This window comes from Lissotriton helveticus, chromosome 9 (assembly GCF_964261635.1).
Source record: "Lissotriton helveticus chromosome 9, aLisHel1.1, whole genome shotgun sequence".
Taxonomy (NCBI): Eukaryota; Metazoa; Chordata; class Amphibia; order Caudata; family Salamandridae; genus Lissotriton; species Lissotriton helveticus.
In genome coordinates, this window is record NC_136070.1 from 91,816,534 (window position 1) to 91,835,187 (window position 18,654).

Consider the following 18,654-nt stretch of genomic DNA (forward strand, 5'->3'; position numbering starts at 1 on the left):
TAGAATCATGACGTCACGCAGGAAGTGCCTCCGGCCCGCCAGGTGATTCAGAGGCCAGAGCTTACCTGTTCTTCTGAGGAAAACAACAAACGACGTCACTCATGGCGGATGTGTGGCCTCAACCACAGCACACAGGGCTGGGAACCGCAATGACCACAGGCAGGGTGCACCAAACCTAACCTAACAGGACTCTGAGGCAGCTCATCGACCTCAAACCCACTGACTGCCCCAGTTTTCACCCAGTCAGTTTCATACAGTGACATGTACTTAAAGTACCAACTTATAGCGCCACCTTCTAAGACTTTACGAAAAAAACGTATCAAACAGAAGCCAGAACAAAGACTGATGGGGTAACTGGGGGTGTTCTTAGGGGCGTAGGGGTGCCATCCTCCCAACAAGGGTGGCCCCAACCCTTCAAGGAGGCCCCCATTCAGTCCAAACCCAACGAAAATCTGAGAAAAATGGGACCCTTGGGGGTCCTTGTCACATTCTGCAGGGGGCCCCATCATTTTGTGTTACACCACTGGTTGTTTTGTTGAAAGCTTCTTGTAGGGCTGCTGATAGTGGTATTAGCAACAATACTTAAGCCCTCATTGCGCGTTGCCCGGTGTATGGGCCACTATATATATATATATATATATATATATATATATATATATATATATATATATATATATATATATATATATATATATATATATATATATATATATATGTATATATATATATATATATATATATATATAATATATATATATATACACACACACACACACACACACACACCAGACGAAACCGCATACTGCTGGGCCGGAAGTCAGAAGGTGGGATAAATAGCACCCAATTAGAAGTTTTCACCTGATAAAATAGAATAACAGGCACATTTTAGTGCGCACTGCACCAACATCTGCATGTACCAGTAATTACAGGGCATTTTTGATCTGCCAACCTTCATCAGGGTGAGACTCTGGGTGTGAGTTACCAGCTGGTAAAATCAGAATCGAGCAGTGCTGTATCTCCCACGAGAATCTCCACTTGACCCAGATTCACACTTTTAAGTTGTAGCACTTACATAGTTCTCATAGAAGTAGGATAAGTAGTAGAAGTTGTTGTATACGTTGTAATACCATTACTATTATTGAGTAAAGTAGTACCAGTATTATGAGTGAATGAAGTAGTTGCAGCGCCGCTGGTAGACATAGTAATACCATGTAGGACTTATATATGAGATAAGGGAAAACGTACCCCCTACCATACATTGTAAGAAAATTGCAAGTCACTGAGGAGTTCAATAACCATATAGAAGAAAGAGGCCTAAGGCTGAGATCCTTTATAAATTTATGGAAATCCGTTTGCAATATCCTTATATCCTTATCATGTACATATGGGTACTTTATCCCATATAATACTTGGTCACACCATCACCATTCCTACTAGCCACTTAAAACCTTGGTGCGTAGATTTATCATTTGAAAGAGAGCGCATGTTTGCAAATATGAAGAATAAAAATAGGACCTATAGTGCAAAATTAAATACACTAAAAACCTGTTGGATAGTTATTGCAAAACAATATTTGAAACAGTTCAATCAAGCCAGTTTTTTTTAAAATGCTGCAGTCGCTCTGAATGTATAGAAGCATGCACAATTATTCTACTCTTCTATAATTATCAAAAGAGTTACAGAAATAAACATGTTCTTTCTGCTTGGCACTGTAAGCTAAAAAAAATAGAGTAGAAGAAAGAATATAAACTTTTTATTTTTGTTCCTTTAAGCAGCTGCTCTGTGACCTGATTTTCACAGCGGCTGCTGGCGTTGGCAGCAGGCATTGTGAAGTCAGAACTCCACTGTATATCTTATTACAGTGGAGTTTTGACATAATTTCTTTATAATCAGCGACTGGGTGCGTCACAAGCCACCGATTATAAAGATATTAGATAAGGTTTTTATACAGAGATTGCAGAATCCCAGGTATTATCCATGAATTAGTAATGGAGCACTACATAATCCCCCAGCAGTCTCTATATTGAATGAAATGTGATGTATTATTTTAATTTTAGAGAGTAGCACTATATGAATGTTACTTGTCTCTGACATGAATTTTCCAAGCTAAGTCTTTCTGCAACAAATATTAATTTATTGAGCTTGGAGAGTATGCGTGTACCACTACCCTATAACATTTCCTCAAAATTGTCTAGAACATTTAGCACAACCGCAATGCAGTTCTTTCTGTTTGATGGCTTGATGTCCAAAGTGAATGTGCACTTAAAGTCTTTCTTTGTGCTGTCCTCCATAGGGTCATCTTGTCCACAACTGGAAATCTCGATGGTTCGTTCTCCAAAAAGACAAACTTCTCTATTACAAACTCAATGGTGGCCAGAAGCGGGAGTCCGGCCTGAAGGGGCACATCCTCCTCGATGGATGTTCCATTACTTGTCCATGTTTGGAATACGAGAACAGACCGGTAGGTGGTAAGATGCACCTGCACAGGGTGTTTTGCATACACTATCTTCCATACCTCTTGTTCCACCGAGTCCCAGTCCATGCCAGCTATGCTTAACCTACAGCCATGGGTCTGCTTCATGGTTTCAAATCATTACTTAAATAATTCACTCTATGGCATGGAATTTCCAACACACATGGTCAAAGTTTTGGTTCCCATTGTATAGAAAGTAAAAATACTCCTGTTGGAAAGGGGTGTTTGAATGAAACATTTGTTGGAAGATCTGAGGTTCCCTGACCACCAGCAACCTCTATTGCCTTTTTACGGGCTCGGCGACGTCACCACTTCATCAGAAGTGGGGCGGAGCTGCGAGCCGTATTGTAAAGGGTATTCTGTTTTGTGCCGGATAAATTCCTCAGTGCGCAAGCTTTTTCAGTAATTTTGTTTGGCATCTGCATAGTGATTCGTCTTCGCTGTGCTGTCTTTTTAGTAGCCTTGACGCGATAGGCTACATGTTATTTCCGGTCACCATTGTTGGCATATTCTGTGCGGTTATGCGCACGGCCGTCCATAAATATCAATTAGGAGCTGTCAGGGAGGTGCTGTAATGGAATCCAGAAGCTGTGGGCGCGTTCACCATTCTGCAGTGCGTTTGGTGGGCGTGCGCCATGCAAAGCACAACATTTGTCTGGTGTGCATCACAGCCTGGTGCAGACAAGAAGATTCTTAAGACGGGAACGTTTCTTGCTCCGTGCCTTGTGCCGAGTGCGAGTGGTTTTCACAGCTTCCCGTTTGGTGTGTCATTTTTTGGAGTCATTGCACAACCAGGTCATTTGTGAAGCAGGGAAGTGTAGGTGCGTGCGTAGTCTGTCTTAGTGTCAAAATCATTTTTTTCCGACTATATTTGGTGTTTGCAGTTTTATGTAGCGTGAAGTCGATCTGAAGGTAGTAGATGATATTAAATTAAACCAAGCTACATTTATTAGGCACGGGGAGTTTAATTGATGCTTAGAAGCATATGCTGGTAAGATGCTACCGTAAATTGAGCATTTTTAATGGCGACAGTTCTGTTTGTTATGCTACATTTTTTAATTGCTTTGCTGTTGCTCTTTTCTATTGGGTGGCATTGTATGATTGGCTACCAGTACTACCAGTACTACAGACACCAGTACTACCACTACCACCACCACCAGTACTACCAGTACCACGACCACCAGTACTACCACTACCAGTACTACCATAACCAGTACCACTACCACCACCAGTACTACCACCACCAGTACCACCACCACCAGTACTACCACTACCAGTATTACGGCCAGCAGTACCACCACCACCAATGCTACTGCTACCAGTACCACCACCACCAGTACTCCCGCTACCAGTACCACCACCACCAGTACCACCACTACCAGTACTACCACCACCAGTACTACCACCAACAGTACTACCACTACCAGTACCACCACCTCCAGTACTACCACTACTACCACTACCAGTACCACCCCCACCAGTACCACCACCACCAGTACTACCACTACCAGTACCACCATCACCAGTACTACCACTACCAGTACCACCACCATCACCAGTATTACCAGTACTACCACCATCAGTACTACCAGTACTACCACCACCAGTACTACCACTACTACAGCCACCAGTACTACCACTACTACAGCCACCAGTACTACCACTACCACCACCAACAGTACTACCACCACCACCAGTACTACCAGTACCAGTACTACCAGAACCAGTACCACTACCACCACCAGTACTACCACCACCAGTACCACCACCACCAGTACTACCACTACCAGTATTACGGGCAGCAGTACCACCAACACCAATGCTACTGCTACCAGTACCACCACCACCAGTTCTCCCGCTACCAGTACCACCACCACCAGTACCACCACTACCAGTACTACCACCACCAGTACTACCACCAACAGTACTAACACTACCAGTACCACCACCTCCAGTACTACCACTACTACCACTACCAGTACCACCCTCACCAGTACTACCAGTACCACCACCACCAGTACTACCACTACCAGTACCACCACCACCAGTACTACCACTACTAGTACCACCACCATCACCAGTACTACCAGTACTACCACCATCAGTACTACCACCACCAGTACTACCACTGCTACAGCCACCAGTACTACCACTACCACCACCAACAGTACTACCACCACCACCAGTACTACCAGTACCAGTACTACCAGAACCAGTACCACTACCACCACCAGTACTACCACCACCAGTACCACCACCACCAGTACTACCACTACCAGTATTACGGGCAGCAGTACCACCACCACCAATGCTACTGCTACCAGTACCACCACCACCAGTACTCCCGCTACCAGTACCACCACCACCAGTACCACCACTACCAGTACTACCACCAACAGTATTACCACCACCAGTACTACCACCACCAGTACTACCACTACCGGTACCACCACCTCCAGTACTACCACTACTACCACTACCAGTACCACCACCACCAGTAATACCAGTACCACCACCACCAGTACTACCACTACCAGTACCACCACCACAACCAGTACTACCAGTACTACCACCATCAGTACTACCAGTACTACCACCACCAGTACTGCCACTACTACAGCCACCAGTACTACCACTACTACAGCCACCAGTACTACCACTACCACCACCAACAGTACTACCACCACCGCCAGTACTACCAGTACCAGTACTACCACAACCAGTACCACTACCACCACCAGTACTACCACCACCAGTACCACCACCACCAGTACTACCACTACCAGTATTATGGGCAGCAGTACCACCACCACCAATGCTACTGCTACCAGTACCACCACCACCAGTACACCCGCTACCAGTACCACCACCACCAGTACCACCACTACCAGTACTACCACCACCAGTACTACCACCAACAGTACTACCACTACCAGTACCACCACCTCCAGTACTACCACTACTACAGCCATCAGTACTACCACTACCACCACCAACAGTACTACCACCACCACCAGTACTACCAGTACCAGTACTACCATAACCAGTACCACTACCACCACCAGTACTACCACCACCAGTACCACCACCACCAGTACTACCACTACCAGTATTACGGGCAGCAGTACCACCACCACCAATGCTACTGCTACCAGTACCACCACCACCAGTACTCCCGCTACCAGTACCACCACCACCAGTACTACCAGTACCACGACCACCAGTACTACCACTACCAGTACTACCATAACCAGTACCACTACCACCACCAGTACTACCACCACCAGTACCACCACCACCAGTACTACCACTACCAGTATTACGGCCAGCAGTACCACCACCACCAATGCTACTGCTACCAGTATCACCACCACCAGTACTCCCGCTACCAGTACCACCACCACCAGTACCACCACTACCAGTACTACCACCACCAGTACTACCACCAACAGTACTACCACTACCAGTACCACCACCTCAAGTACTACCACTACTACCACTACCAGTACCACCCCCACCAGTACCACCACCACCAGTACTACCACTACCAGTACCACCACCACCAGTACTACCACTACCAGTACCACCACCATCACCAGTATTACCAGTACTACCACCATCAGTACTACCAGTACTACCACCACCAGTACTACCACTACTACAGCCACCAGTACTACCACTACTACAGCCACCAGTACTACCACTACCACCACCAACAGTACTACCACCACCACCAGTACTACCAGTACCAGTACTACCAGAACCAGTACCACTGCCACCACCAGTACTACCACCACCAGTACCACCACCACCAGTACTACTGCTAGAGATCGCCGGTCACCCGACCAATAATTTCGCCACTTCTGGCTTCGGGCCCATATACTTTACTTTATCATATACATTGATCAGATGACCACACAATCTACTACCAATAATTGTGAGTTCCCTTTCGATTTTCCAGTGTACCCAACTTACCATCCACCGTTATGGGTACCTATGACAACGATGGGTCAGGGAGCTAGCTGTAAAAGGAAAAGGCAGCAAAATATACTATTCAACATATGACTTTACTTTTATGAAATGACCACGGACAACTGGAAATTTTGAAAGCTTTATCTTAAATTCAAATAAAGGGCAGTCATACAGCTTTATCAATAGAATACTAGTGCGACAGGGAACCCGCTAAGTGAGAGGAAAACTAAGATAAGGGGCAAAGTGAACACGCTATAAATCTGAGTTACTTTAGTCAGTTTTACGAGAGAAAAACCAAGATCATAACAAGAAGTTGCAAACTGCAATACAGAAATGATTTCTAAAAGGTAGGGTAACATAGGAACACGCTATGAAATAAAAATGCAAACGATTTTATGAAATGCAATGGTTGCAGGAGAAAGCATGGAAAATTATTCACATGCAAAGGTATGTCTTTATTAAAGCAAAGACAGAAAAATAGAAAGGTGCAGTTTAAGAACTCAGAGCGATATTTACCTAGACTGGTGTGAAAACCAACCCTGGCCACGGGTCAGTTTTAAGGACAGGAAAACCCTCAAGGAAGGATAACCCTCAGTGGGACAGCAGGTGCAGAATGGACACCCCAGGACAGGACAGGAAACCCAGATTCGGATCAGGACAGGACCACCAGGATACGACCAGCACCCGCAGTTCGGAAGCAATGCCTGCGCTCCACCCTCTCTGCAGCTATCGATCAGGACCCCGATTGGGTCAGCGAATTCCCCAGCAAAGTGCTCCGCCAGCACTTAAGGTTCAGTAAAACCTTCAGAGTCTATGGTCAGATTTCGGACAGAGAGCTCCGCAGCACCTCTGTATCAAGTCACCTATTGAGTGCGTTGGGTCAGTGACAGGTCAGCTATTCAGACAAGTCGGACAATTTCTCTAGCTAAACCTAGGCTAGATATACTGTTTTGGGACAGGGTACCACCCCCCAAATGTTGCAAAGTGTCAGAATCCTCAATTTGGATTGGTCCTAAAGTAGGATTTGGTTAACACACCAATCAGAACAGACTATTCTAAGGCCTAATTTATATTTTTGGGTGCCGCCTAGCAAGATTGGGGTTCCCACGAGAAGTCGCACGGAATACAATGAAAACTTATACATTTGTAACAATATTGGGACATTGGCTCCATCCTCCTGGGTCAGAGGTAATTCTCTCAGGAGCATCTCGACTGTGGCTGCCAGCTGGCTGAGTTCCACGGTCCAAGTTTGTCTGTGGCCTCGCATCTTGAGCATGCGCAGAACGGACCTTCAAAATGGCTCACGACCCATTCGGACCCCCATTTCCCGTGATACATGAAAAGTAAGCGAAAACAAATTAAAACATAGAAATGAATGAATGTATTACATGTCATGATTTCACATTTCAGGTTTCATCATTATAAAAATATACTATGCATTAATGGTAAGTGCAACGAACAATGTCACAAGAGCAGCAGCACAAGGCTTCACCACGTTATCAAAGCACAGCCATCTTATTGCTTATTACGCATGCGCACCCTTTCCCTCCAAAAACTATCTCTACACGAAGTCACGTGAGTGTGACTGACGCATGCGCAGAAGAGGAAAGTCAAGCAGCGGCCATTTTAGAATTACAAAAGTTATTCGTATTAATAAAACACATAAGCAAGCTTCTCTATCATACATATATATCGGAAATAAAAGATATTAGTAAAACGTACAATTCGTCACGAGGTTACAACGGTTTCGAGGTTCATGAATCGAGCAAGTCGCGATGCGAAATCTTGCTCTATCAATCCCCTCTTTGATGATATTTACTATCATCACAAAAAATGGAACCAGATGCCAACTTTCTTTCACACCTTGTACATTTCTATCTCTTCCAACAGGCGATTCAATTTTTCTTTCTCATTTAAAGTAGGGTGAGAATTTTTCACCTTTTTATAAATCTTATTATTCATTTCTTCTAATTCCAGCTCATCCGCACTTCGTTTCACTCCTCTCGCATTCACTTGGTATTTCTTTCGGTGTTTGCGACATTTGCAACAGACGAATATGAGAAATAGGATAAGACCTATCACTCCAATTGGCATCAGTACCTTTAACAATAAGCTTTTACCTAAACTAGCAAACCAATGACCTACATTGGAGAGACCATCAACCAGTCTCTTCCAGGCACTGTCAACCTCGAGTGGTTTGAGTTCCTTTTCCAAATTAGTAATGTTTTTCACATATCTTTTGAGCTGTACGCTTTTGTCCGGAATGTAAGTGCAACAATGTTGCGCCTTCAACATCCGGCAGACCCCGCCCTCTTTTGCTAATAAGGTGTCAAGAGCAAGTCTGTTCTGCAAAACCATTGATCTGATCGCAACCATTTCAGTATTGACCAGCAGGAATCCATGAGCTGTGTCAGTAGACAACACATCCACTATTGTGGACAATTTGCAAATTCTGTGAGTGTTTAGAACCACTCCCACTCCAGGTATCAGTGCACTAAAAATACTACCCATTATTTCACCTACGCTTTCTCTTTTACTACGCACTAAGCCATTAGTATTTTCATTGCTTCCAGCCATTTCAGTCACATGGTATATTTTCGGGAAGACAATGCCAAAATAGCAGCTTCCATACCAGTGATCCGGCAATTTGAAATAAGCCTTGTCTCCACATATATAATAAATTCCAGGAAACACAGGCTCTGACCCATTTTTGAATCCCCAACCTCCAATTACCTTGTAATTATGTTCACATTGACTGGAACCAATGAAAATGTTATTATAATAACTAGTCTTCTCGCGATGAAGACAGAGTTTCCCTTTCTTCTCGAAATCCAGCAACAAAGCAGGCCCTGCCCCGCCATTTGAGGTGCTTTCCATGTTCTCGGCCCATTTAGGTGTTTTCTGCCTTTTGTCATTTGCCTTCCTTTGGAAACTCTCCCTTCTTTTCTCTGCCATGTTTAAAAATATCTTTTCTTGTTCATGTAATGTACAGGTCAAGTTATCTCTGTGTGCTTCAGCTATGTCTATATTTCCTATAGTCAGAAAATAGTCTCCCATATATCGTATTACGTCACTTTTGATATGTACAGGATTCAGATTTCCACGAATGGGAAGTTCAGAAAAGATCACGTCATTATTAGAGTAATAGTACTGTAACGGTCCTCTTTTGTAAAATAAGCTTGCTAAAATACTACAGGAGATTCCATAGGTCAGAGGTAGATGATGATATGTCACGCCTTCAGCCACAGAAGTAGGTAGCTTCATGCAGACATAACAATCTTCTATTTCCATAGTTTCTACGTAATGCACTAACAAATTTGCGAAAACATTTAAGTGTGTCTTGTTTCTAATTCCGTGGTAATGTAGTCCTTCCTCATCTGATGCTTCTAGGTCCCGTTTTGTCTGTCTGAGTGCTTTCTCACGTCTTTCTACACTTCGTGTTGTCAGTTCTTCAGTGTCGGTAATCTGAGTAGGGTCAATATTAGTATTTTTGCTAACCATAAAGGGAATGAAAACTGTTAATCCTATCCAAATTAATATTACTATAACTATACTACATATACACACTTTGCAGCATGTTTTGCAACAACTGCGGCTAGGTCTACCACTCACGTTTGTATCAGACATTTTGGCTCAGAAGGAAATTTTAACCCCTCCCTGCAGCTTTTCCCAGGTATTTTTATGGCTGACCAATTTCACGGAGGTTCTTCCTCTTCCTCTGCAGAGTAATCAGTAATCCGTTCTCCGTCGCTTTCGTCAGTAATATCAAGATCCTCAAAGTTTTCCAAGATTAAGTAGGTCCACTCTGGATCCTTGTATTTTTCGTTTTGTCTTTTTATTCTTTCACTCCTTCTCTTGGAGTTATCTTCAGGTATTTCTGCAATTCGGGGACTTTTTCTTATGTCTGCAAGTTTCTCTTGGACTGTTTTTATTCTTAATCTTAGTCTCTTAATATACCTTGGCTCAATGTGCTTCTTTTTCTTGAGTCTTTTAGCTGGCACTGTTATTTGGCTTTCTTCTAATGTCCTTTTATTTTCACTTTTTTGTGGCACTTCAATTTCTGTCTTCTCCCTTTCTGTCTGACTAGTCCCAGGTCTTGTATCTTTTTCTTCTGCCTGGTTACTAAGCTGGCCTGGTTCAGGTATATTTTGCGTTTCGCTTTCAAATGTCTCTGTTTCTATGTCCTGAACATGTTCTCCTAGTTCTGTCTGATCCTGCTCGAGCACTTCGATCCCTTGATTTTCGTCTGCTCGAACTATTACACTATGTCTAGTCTGTCCCTTTTCGATATCAGGAGTCCGTGGAGGAGTATCGATCACTTGTTCTGTCCCTGTCTGACCTTCTTCTCCGTCCTCAGATTTGATGTGAATCTCAATGATCTGAGGGTCTTCGCCTGTGCCTTGCTCGACCTCTCTATTCCACTCTCTGTCTTCCCTTATTCGCTCTCTTGTTCTCAGTGGATCTCCAGTAAGATCGATTATGGGTATCCAATCTTCTGGCCAAATCCTCTGCAGCTCGTCATCAGCTACTTTCGGACCAACGTCTGTGGGATCCTCGGCAGTACTGGTGCTTGGCCGTACGTCATCGACTACCTCTGGACCACCGCCTAAAGGACCCTCAACAGGACTGGTGCTCAGCCGTCTGATATCAGCTACTTCAGGACCAACGTCTGTAGACCCCTCAGCTGGACAACCTTCAGCTCCAGGCTCCTCGTCTGGTATCACCTTCTTGGTATGGCTGGCATGGATCCACTTGGGAACGCCTGCACACTTCACTGCTGTCGTCGTTACCAGGATTACTTGGCGCTTTTTTCCCCACCTTGGCTCAAGGCAACTTGAACGAGTATGCTTCTTTATCTTAACCCAGTCACCAGGAACCAATTTGTGAACTGGAGTTGTCGGGTTGGCGACGGCGTCTGCTCCAATCTGGCGAGAGATAGAACGCACTTGGTCACCCAGTTGCTTGCAGTATTCAAGTACCAAATCATCAGAAATGCTTAACAGTTTGTATCCTGGTACCCATGCTTGTCTCATCACTCTTCCCATCAATATCTCATGGGGGCTCAGGCCTGTTCTTCGATCTGGAATGCTTCTGAGTCCCATCAGAACAAGAGGCAGGGCATTTATCCAGTTCAAGCCAGTAGAATCACATATTTTTGCCAATCTATTTTTTATAGTACCGTTTATCTGTTCTACCACTCCAGAAGCCTCTGGATGATATGCACAGTGCAGCTTTTGTGTGATCCCAAATGCTTTACAAAGCTGGGCCAAAATTTCATTCTGAAAATGTCCGCCTCTATCTGAGTCAATAAAGACTGGAACCCCGAATCTAGGTATCAAATCTTTTAGTAGGAGCTTAGCTACTGTTATGGCGTCATTCTGTGTGGCAGGGTAAGCTTCCACCCATTTTGAAAATAAGCAGACAATGACAAGGACATGTCTTTTTCCCTCACATCGTGGCATGGTAATGAAATCAATTTGTATTCTCACAAAGGGACCCCCTGATCTCCCAATTTTCATCAGTTCAACTTCTGTTTTCTTGCCAGCGTTGAACTGCTGACATGTCAAGCACCTCTGGCAAAGGGACTCTGCTACCTTCCTGAATTTCTTGTTGTACCAAGTCTGTTGAAATACCAGAACCATGGCGTCCCTCCCAATGTGTGATCCCTCATGTATCAATCGAGCCATTGGGGCAAGCAGGTGTCTTGGTAACACAGGCATACCATTTGGGCCCACCATGACACCATCCTCACGTCTCGGTTTACAACCTTGCTCTTTCCATTTCTCTTTCTCTTCCCAGGGCGTCACATGCTGCCATTCTCTCACTTCATCCCAAGTAGGCACTTCTTCAAACATTCTAAGTTGGCAGCTGTTTCCAACCCCACCCCGATTGGGATTTATTCTCAGTCAATCCATAGCACATTGTTTTGCCACCCGATCAGCGAAATCATTTGCCAAAGATACAGGGTCAAGGCCCTTCTTATGAGCAACACATTTGACCACTGCCAATTCCTTTGGTAATTGGATTGCCTCTAAAAGGTCTTGGACAACTTTTCCATTCCGAATGGGGGTACCTGAAGAAGTCAGGAATTCTCTTTGTAGCCATAATTGGCCAAAGTCATGCACAACCCCGTAACAGTACTGACTATCAGTATACACTGTTACTTTTTTGTCTTTTCCCAATTTGCAAGCTCTTATCAGGGCGATCAATTCAGCTACTTGTGCAGACTTTACTCCAAATAGATAAGATGCTTCTTCAATTTTGCCTAACGTGACCACAGCGTAGGCAGCACTTAGGCCTCCTAGTTCATGTCTTAGGCATGAACCATCCACGAACCATTCCACATCATGTACAGGCAAAGGAGTTTCTTTGATGTCTGGGCGAGGTTTGGTACTGAACTCTGTCAGGTCAATGCAGTCATGCTCATTATCTCCCTTATCTTCCATTACCATTGAGTCAGGGAGTAGAGTGGCAGGGTTTAAAATGTTACATCGGGTAATAACTATATTTGCAGCCCCCATGAGAATCCTCTCATATTTAGTCAGCCGACTAGGGGTGAGATACTGAGTTTTTGTACGAGTCAATAGTATCACAACTGCATGTGGAACATATACAGTTACAGGATGTCCCATAATGATAGACTCACTTTGTTCTAAACTGGTGCAAGTTGCAGCTACTGCTTTCAGACATCCAGGTAATCCAGCAGCCACTGGATCCAAAGTGGCAGAAAAATATGCCACAGGCCTTCTGGTCAACCCATGCTCCTGAGTCAGGACTGACAATGCACAATTGTCACGAGTGTCACAGAACAAACCAAACTCCTTGGAGTAGTCAGGCATTCCCAGAACAGGAGCTGTACACAGGCAATTTCGCAACTGTGTGAAAGCTGTTAAGCTCTCGTCATTCCATTCAACTGGGTCCTTTGCTCCTTTCTTTGTCATTTGTATCAAATGCTTTGCAAGAACTGCAAATCCCACAATCCATTGCCTGCAATAACCTACAACTCCGAGGAACATTCTGATTTCTTTCTGAGTACGGGGTAACTGCATATTTTGAATTATTCTGACTCTCTCTGAGGTGACTTTTCTGATACCTTTTTCTATCTGGTGTCCCAGATATTTCACTGATTTCGAACAGAACTGTAATTTTTCAGGTGCCACTTTATGTCCCTTTTCACTCAGGTGATTCAGTAGGGCAATGGTGTCAACCACGCAATCCCTATGGCTTTTAGACGCCACCAATAGGTCGTCAATGTACTGTACCAGAACAGATTTTCCAGGTAAGACTAAAGTTTCAAGGCATTTTTTCAAGATCTGCTTAAAGATAGAGGGGCTTTCTGTGTACCCCTGGGGGACCCTGTTCCAGACATACACGTTACTGTTGAAAGCAAATGAGAAAAGAAATTTGCTATCTGGATGCAATGGGATCGAAAAGAAAGCATGACATAGGTCTATCACAGTGAACCATTCAGCATCCCAGGGAATCTGATACAGGATGACTGCTGGGTTTGGGACTATGGGACAGCAAGGAACCACAATTTTGTTTACCTTTCTCAGGTCCTGCACTACTCGCCACTAGGCTTCTTAATGCCCATAATGGGTGAATTACACGGGCTACTCATTACTTCCTGTATGATGTTTGCTTCTAGCAATTTCTGTATTTCAATAGCAACACCTGCTCTCACTTCGGCACTCATTTTGTAAGGCTTAGTGTTAGGGTAAACTGCATTTTCTTTCATTGTTATCTGTATTGGATCTATATTTTTCATTAATCCCACATCCTTTCCAGTAAAGTCCCACACTTCTGACTTCACTGTCTGCTGGAGTTCTTCAGGCAAGTCCTGTATAGTCATTCGTTTTATTTCTGAGTCAGGTCTAATTAGCATTAGCTTGTAGATACCGTCTTCATCTGGGGTTTGAATTTCGACGCCCTTTGGTGTGCAAAAGATGGTACAATTCATTTTGCACAGCAAATCACGTCCCAGTAAATTTACCGGACTGGTATCACAGACAACAAATCTGTGCATTTGTTTAAAGTTTCCAATTGAGATCTCCATGGGTTCGGTAACAGGTGTACTAATTAATTGATTAGATACTCCTACTACTTGGATTGCTTCTCCCGAGAGGGGTAGGTTTGGAACGTCCACTGTTCTCACAGTAGAACGGGTAGCACCAGTGTCCAATAGAAAGGTGACATCATTTCCATCAACCTTTCCTTCAATGTATGGCCCTGACTGGTCTACCGGCAAGGAGGCGCCAAGTACGCACTCCTCGTCCTCCCCTCTCAGGCCCCGTCAGTATTGGTCATCACAGAAAAAGGTGTCGTTCAACAAATACTGCGAAGTTGCTGTATTTCTATCCTCATTGCCTCCCCAGACTTCTACATCATCACCCTGTGGTGACTTCCCTTTAAATATAGGCTTTGGCGCTCGTGGCACTTGAATCGTTTTTACCTGCTGCTGGGTCTTTCTTTGCTTTTCATTCTGCGTCTGTGGAATTAAATCAGGTGTTTGGGCATTATCATTTTGTAAATACGGACATTCGTCTCGCCAATGTCCAATTTCTCCGCACTGATGGCAGGGAAATTTCTTTTTGGCTTCCTCCCTACTCATTTTAGGTCGGGGCTTTCCTCCATTCCCTCCCCCAGGACCTTGGTTCTGAGTAACTTTATTTAATTCACTCAGTTGCTTTTCTTGCTGTTCTGCGAGCTTTACTTGAGCCCACATCACCTTCTCCTTCAGGGCCTTTTTCTTTTCTGCCATTTCGTCCTCACAGTACTTTGCGTACCGTAGGACCTCATCTATCTTTTTGGTATGCCAACAGATTTTATTATCCTTTATCCACTGACAAATTTCGGGTCATAAACCGTTTACAAACCTGTAAATGAAGTGGGTCTTGTCCTTCATCTCGATGTTATCTATACCACTGTATGTTTTAAATACCTGCAACAGCCTTTCATAAAAGGAATGCACAGTCTCGTCCCTTTCCTGCGTGGTTCTATCTATCTTAGTCCAATCAGTTTCCTTTGCAGGTACTTTTATTTTCAAATGTTGAATTACTTGTTCATACTTCCACATCACTTCCTTCGATGGTTCCCCTGTTTTGTCATCTCTCGGGTATTCCTCACTAGGCCAGGCAATGGCTATTTTACACTCAGTCCACAGATCTACAGGGACCACTATGTCGAAGAACCCATCCAGGTCTTTCCATAGGCATTTCTGCACTTTTACGAATCTCTCTACCTGCCGGTACCAGTCGACTGGTTTTTCTCGTAATTTTGGGAAGTCATTTGTGAAGGACACAATATCCTGACGGGACCACGGGACGTGTACATATTTTCCCCCTGGTACTTCACGCATAGGGCATAACTGTTCTGGCTTTTCAGCTTCTCTTAGAGCGAATTCGGGAGTTACCTGCCTAGACCTGGCCTCATCTTTCTTCCTAGCCCATCTGGCTTTCCATTTTTCCACGTCTCCCCATTTCTGCAACACTGTCAATAGTTCCTTGACCTGTGCCTTTTTCCCTGACACATTCAGGTTTTCCAAATCTTTGTCTGAAAATTCTGCTCGGTAGGGTTTCTGCAAGGGTTTCGATTTTGAAATGTCTATTCCCATACTAGCAGCAGTATCGGTCAATTTTTCATGAAGTACTCGGACATTGCGGGTAAGACTTTTGCACATAAACAACAGCTCTTCTTCAGAGTAGGTATTTAATCTGTCTAATCCCACGTTTCCTGCCATTAATTCTTCTATTTCTACTCTCAGTTTGTAGAGGTCTAAAGGTTTCGTTTGCAAAGTTTGTTTCTCTAATTCTTGACTCCATCTTTCGATTTCCTCAGGTGTGACCAAAGTGAACTTCTAGTACCCGAAGTCGATTCCATTTGAATCTCCCTCGCATTGAAAGGATTATGTCTTTTCTGCATTCTTTTCCCTGTATTTCTAATGGGCAGATCCAGCAGTGAGACTTCAGATTCACACTCACTCGTCTGTTCATCTACAATTAAGGGTTCTGGTCTGGGTTGTGCTATTACGGGAGTAATAACTGGAGGTTTTGGACTTTCATGCCGATCCCCGTACAATGAAACTACGGGTCCGATTGTTACTGGGATTGTCAATGCTTCAGGACTGGTATTTAACTGGGTCATTTTCTGAATGATCTCAGCTCTCTGTTTTGCTAGAACCTCCCGCTCCTTTTCTTCCAGTAATCTCTCTATGGATTTGTCATGTAACACCTGCGGGGTTAGTGTGGGAGCATAACTTGGGGCAGTGGGATGAGTCTCACTAGGTCCTTCACCATAATTTGGGTTTGGGAATAAACTTCCTGTACCTAGGGATCTTCGTCCTTCCTCATACTGTGACTGTAATAACGGCATTCCTGAACTTGAGGGTCTCATCTCGCCTCCGTAGGGAGGTCGAGAACAAAAATCTCCTTCACGGGAATATCCTGTCTCCCCACTAGCTGACATCCTGGGGTAAATGTTTCTGGTATCCACTGGTCCTAGACTCTCGGTATAGGGAGGAATGTGGTAACCCCCTCCTACACTTGCGGACCTAACTTCTTCCTGAGGAGGAAGTCTTCGGGAAATATCTCCTGTACTGGAAGGTCGATGTCCCTCATTATAAGGAGGCGGACTTCTTGTACATAGGTCATCTAATAATTCATCATCCGACTCTCCGATGGGTACCGAATGTTTAGATTTTTCCAACCGTTTCTGTCCCCCAGAAGGATCATCTGCTGGCATCATGGGAAACAATCCCTCCACTATCATATTCTGCCTCCACTGTTTCATCTTTTTAGCTCGTGCTTCCTGCTTCAACCTTGGATAAAATTTAGTTAACCCTTTGTCCATCCGTGGCTTATCCCTTTCGAAAGCCTCGATTTCCCATTCCTCTAGCGCTTCATACTGCGTTAATCTAGGTCTGGGATGTAAATCATTCATTCGGGTTCTCAAATTAAATAGAATTCTGCTGTTAAATGTTCCATCTAACGGAAAAGCCAATACTCCGTCATCTTTCGTGTATTTCACCCAATTCTCCAACCATACACATGTGTTGTACCCTTTATCGAACATCATGAAAGATGCGGGAGTGTTGGGTTGCGGTATGACAACACCTTCTCTAGTTTTAATCGGCTTGTCCTTTTTGAAATAATTCTTCACCTTATTTACAAGAGATACTTTTCTCTTAGTTCCGTACATAATGTCGTTTTTAACTCCTTTCCACTGATCGTTCTCAAATCCCATATGCCGTGGATCAGGTCTGGTATGCGGTCTATACGAATGCCACATACGATTTTTTTTTACGAGTTACTTGTTTACAAACCACTTCCAATCCGAGTGCGTCTTTTATTTTCGTGCGACCAATGAAATGCACGAGTTCAAATAATCTCGACCAATGGGTGCGCGGCCCTTTCGCGAGACAGTTCCCACGCTCCGGCGCTCGCCCCTCCTTTACAATTCCAGCTCCGCTACCAGCCCGCTGCGTCTACCAATCCCCGCGCGGCACAGAGTGACGTCAGAGCAGCTTCGCGACTGACTCCCTCCTTCACAAGGTAACGGAAACTTTCTTTCTTTTTAAACTGCTTAGTGCTTGGTTATTTTACAACGAATACACATTCGCCACTGTGCTCAAGTGTCTAGACAAGAAAGATTTGTTTTACTGCAAGTAAACTACTTCCATTTACTTTTCACTCACTACGAGTAGATCTCTTCTGCCTACCCTTCACACTAGCATTGGAGAACCTGTTACTCCCCTAGACTCATCCACCTTTCCGGGATATATCCGATCCTAAAGTTTCCCTAGCGAACCCCTTTGCTTTCACTCGAGCTCCGATGAACCTGCTACTCTTCCGGTGCGACCCTCACTAGGTTATGCCACAGTAGGAATTTTGCCAATGAACCTCGTCACTAACATTTATTCAATCATACATTCAGAAAAACCCTAGTTAGTGCTTCCAGTTCTGCCTAACCTGCACCAACTTTCCTTGGGCCAGTGACCTCAAAGCAAGTGGATTCTATTCACCACTCGCTATTCAATTCCCCGGGGATTCTTAACAACATGCAAGACGTTTTACGTACGAATGGATTAATACATATAACAGTATGATAAGAAGAATAACAATTTTAAAACATTTCATAATTTTTTTCAAAGTAAACGATTTTCAAGTGAGTGATCAATTTCCCTTGAAGCGCCTACTCTTATAGCAGCATCC

At 44.1% G+C, this 18,654-nt stretch overlaps 1 protein-coding gene across 1 annotated transcript in view; it reads left to right on the forward strand.

Moving 5' to 3' along the window:
- The window catches only part of PLEK2 (pleckstrin 2), a 66,325-nt gene that overhangs the window by 22,001 nt on the left and 25,670 nt on the right, over positions 1 to 18,654 (forward strand). Inside the window, exon 2 of the mRNA XM_078659541.1 lies at positions 2,294 to 2,461. Within this exon, the coding sequence (XP_078515667.1) occupies positions 2,294 to 2,461 (168 nt within the window). The remainder of the gene's footprint in view (positions 1 to 2,293; positions 2,462 to 18,654) is intronic.